We start from the raw sequence: 3260 nt of genomic DNA, 5'->3' as shown, positions 1-3260 counted from the left end.
TTATAATAAGTTGATAAACACTTTTGTATAAAAATATAAGTTAGTTTCAAATAAACAATTCTAAACACCCCTTAATTAATAAATAAAAATGTATAGACTTTCTAAATCAATTGTAAAACTATTGTTTTGGATATGATTATTTTAGTTCTAATATGATTTCCTTCAAAATGTATTTGTATTCTAAAACATTAACAGACTTGAATGGTACGAGTTGGCGAGAAAAAAAGAAAAATAAATTGACGAATGAGTTCTAAAAAGAGAATAATAATACTTTAATCGAAAGGAAATCATGAGCTTGGTGGCTGGCTAAGAAGTAAGACCTAGCTCACTTGGATTGAGGACAGACAGAGCTAGAATTGAAGCCACCGGAGAAAAGGTCGGCGAGAGCAGCCATGGCTTTAACTTGCATCTCAAGAGCTGCTATATAATCGGTCGTTTCTTCTAATACAACTGGCAACGGTTGTTTCCGGCAGCCGGGAACTAACCGGCCGAGATCACGTGCTTTCTTTTGCACCGCTGCTAAATTCTTCGATTTCAACCTCAAAATACCGACTCTCGGTTTCTTTAATGGGCTATTACCAGTCGCCGTCGCAACCACTCCTCTCTGCCTCAAATTATTCTTCATAAATTTATGCTTGAGTTTGTTTGTGAGAATCGCACGGCTCCATCGACTCCGTCCCTTCACTGTCATCGCAAGGGCACGGTCAGCAGCTTCACGAACAGCACGTCCACGAAACGAAGCCGAATGTGGAGACGCGCCGGCCGCACCGAGCCGGACCTGGCGGATAGCTTGCAAGAGTTTCGACATGTATGCTTCCTGTTGACCTTCCGATTTCCACGACGTAATATGGTTCAGGTTGCTACTGTTGTTATTCAAGTTTTGCGTCACCTGATCTCTACCGCTACTAGATTGCCTTTGCATTTTCTTCTTCTTTCTCCGCTTCGATGAATCACGTGGTCCGTCGGTGTTATAAGTTACCGGATTCGAAATCACCGAAGCCATGGAGGAAAAACCGCTTGCAATCAATAAAATCTTCTGAAGACAGATGAACTTCTATCACTCTACCTAAAAATTCCAATTCGATCATGTTAGGAACAAGACAAATCCTTCCAATCCGCCGATCAACAGTGAACATACAAATTCGTATGGTAGAAACTACAGATTTCATTTCTCTATTACCAAAACGCAACATCTTAACAAAAATCGTGATCGAATCACAGTTCCTTCTGGAAAAAAAACATACAACAGAGTAGATTTTCTACTAAACAATCGAAAAATTTACACGAACGATTACCTTCAAGAAGAACCGCCAATATCAATACTCTTCTTCGAATGAACCGATTCCAATTTACGATGAAAATTGAAGAGAAGTAAACAATATGAAATCTGTGTAGTGCTTAGCGATAGAGAGGAGGGTGAGGAGGGAGATTGTAGGATATAAAATCGGGGAGAAATTACAGAGTAGCACGCTTTGGCCCGTTCTTCTCCGTGTCATTTAAATTTATCGTAATTTTCAATTTTGGCCCTTATACTTTTGAATGTTTACATATAGGTCCCTGTTTTGTTTCTTTTACATTATGGTGGTGGTGGTGACTTGGACCCCATTGCCCCATTTGGTGGCCTAAACTTCTTGTCTCCTTTACTTTGTCTCCATGACTTGTCAAGTGAATCCATAACAACCAATTTCTATTGGTCGATTCATCGTGTATCAAACCACAGATCCAGCTGGTTAGTCAAAAGCTCGAGTTATGGCTTAAAATGTATGTACCTATCTGTTCTTGTTTTGTTGATCGAAATAATTGGCTCATATCCATATTGAGTAGCAAAGTAATTTTTTTTTAAAATTAACCTTAATATCCAACTCGCTATGTGAACCGACTAATCCCAGGACGATCATCAGCTTTGCAGATAATCCGGAGTCACCGCATTTGAACCTCCATGGCCATAAGATGATTTTTATTCCTCCTTGGATTTGAACCTGGGACCTCGTGGTACTTTTGACATTTGGAGTCAAGTTCAAACCAATCAGGCACCACCCTTGTGGTTATCTTCCAAACTTTTAGACTACACACTCGTGGGATGTTACCTTAATTGGTCGTACAAAAAGTGGGCATCGAGATATGTGGTGTAATTACGAATATTGGGTTTGATCCTATTTGGTACATGCAAATATTAGAACACAAATGCAAACTGTATAATGATCACGCACTTGTAATCTCTTATGTATTTGTAACCAAAAACTTTTACCTTGTTTTGATGGTAACGAATTTGAAACCATAAAACCTCGACATCTGTTGTTTATTTATGTTGTCAGTATCATTGCAATCAAAGGTATTTTTCAATTATTTTATAATAAATATATTTTGATAATAGATATTTAAGATAGGTTTAAATAGAATTTAATTGTTATGAAAAGAAAAAAAAAAGAGAATGGTTAAGGTTTGAAGCTTTTGTTTGTGTAGTTAAGGGGGTTGAATCACAAGAATAGAAACCCTAGGAACCAAATTGTAGCCTTTATTTATAGATACAATTAGAAAATAAATAATAACTAAGTCAGAAAGTATCAATTTATTGTTCTAAAAATAGAAATTAATATTATACATTTTATTTATTAAAAATAAAAACAATTTATTACAAGGGTGGTGTTTGATTTGTTTGAGCTTGGACTTCAAAGGTTAAAAGTGCCTGAAGATCCTAAGTTCGAATCCAATTAGGAATAAAAATCCCCTTATGGCCATGGAAGTTCAAGTGCGGTGACTCGAGCTAACCTACAAAGCGGATGGTTATCCTGGGATTAGTCGGCTTGTATAACGGTTCGATATCCACGTTAATCACAAAAAAAATAGATACATTTCCTTTCTAACCACTATGTGCATGTACCTTTGTTTTATGATGGAAGTGTTAGGGGCTGTTTGGCGGTTGCTGAATGGTTTAGTGCAGGATGATTAAGTGGTCAGGATGATTAAGAGACTCTGTATGATTTAGTGTCAGATAGAAAAAAGGTTGTTTGGAAACTGTTCTGAATGAACAGTCTGAATGACATAAAATTACCATTTTACCCCCCAGTCTTGTATTTAATGAAAATTAATGTTTGACAACAGTTCTAAAAGAAATTTCTAAATGAAAAATAGAAAATAATTAATGGTTCAAGCCAATACATAATATTATATCAATCCAAACAAGTATGACAATGTTTGTTCAAGTTTTGGCATAACAAAACATCACATGAAACACAACTTCAAACCCAATATTTTGATTA

At 36.4% G+C, this 3260-nt stretch overlaps 1 protein-coding gene across 1 annotated transcript; it reads right to left on the bottom strand.

Annotated features, from left to right (window-relative positions):
• Positions 1 to 219: 219 nt before the first annotated feature.
• Positions 220 to 1403, bottom strand: LOC112528695 (transcription factor bHLH148-like). Its single transcript, XM_025139715.1, has 2 exons — positions 1296 to 1403; positions 220 to 1066 (listed from the first exon to the last, which is right to left on the bottom strand). Exon 2 carries the CDS (start codon positions 1001 to 1003, stop codon positions 326 to 328), a length of 678 nt encoding a protein of 225 aa, XP_024995483.1. The 5' UTR covers positions 1004 to 1066; positions 1296 to 1403; the 3' UTR covers positions 220 to 325.
• Between the last annotated feature and the right edge of the window lie 1857 nt (positions 1404 to 3260).

The sequence above is a fragment of the Cynara cardunculus genome (assembly GCF_001531365.2).
Source record: "Cynara cardunculus var. scolymus isolate 2C chromosome LG 15, CcrdV1, whole genome shotgun sequence".
Taxonomy (NCBI): domain Eukaryota; kingdom Viridiplantae; phylum Streptophyta; class Magnoliopsida; order Asterales; family Asteraceae; genus Cynara; species Cynara cardunculus.
The sequence above is the reverse complement of the archived record's forward strand: the minus strand, read 5'-3'. Positions and strand labels throughout refer to the sequence as shown.

What these genes read in the sequence shown, in the direction of transcription:
- LOC112528695 (XM_025139715.1), bottom strand. Translation starts at nt 1,003, where the DNA reads ATGGCTTCGGTGATTTCGAATCCGGTAACTTATAACACCGACGGACCA.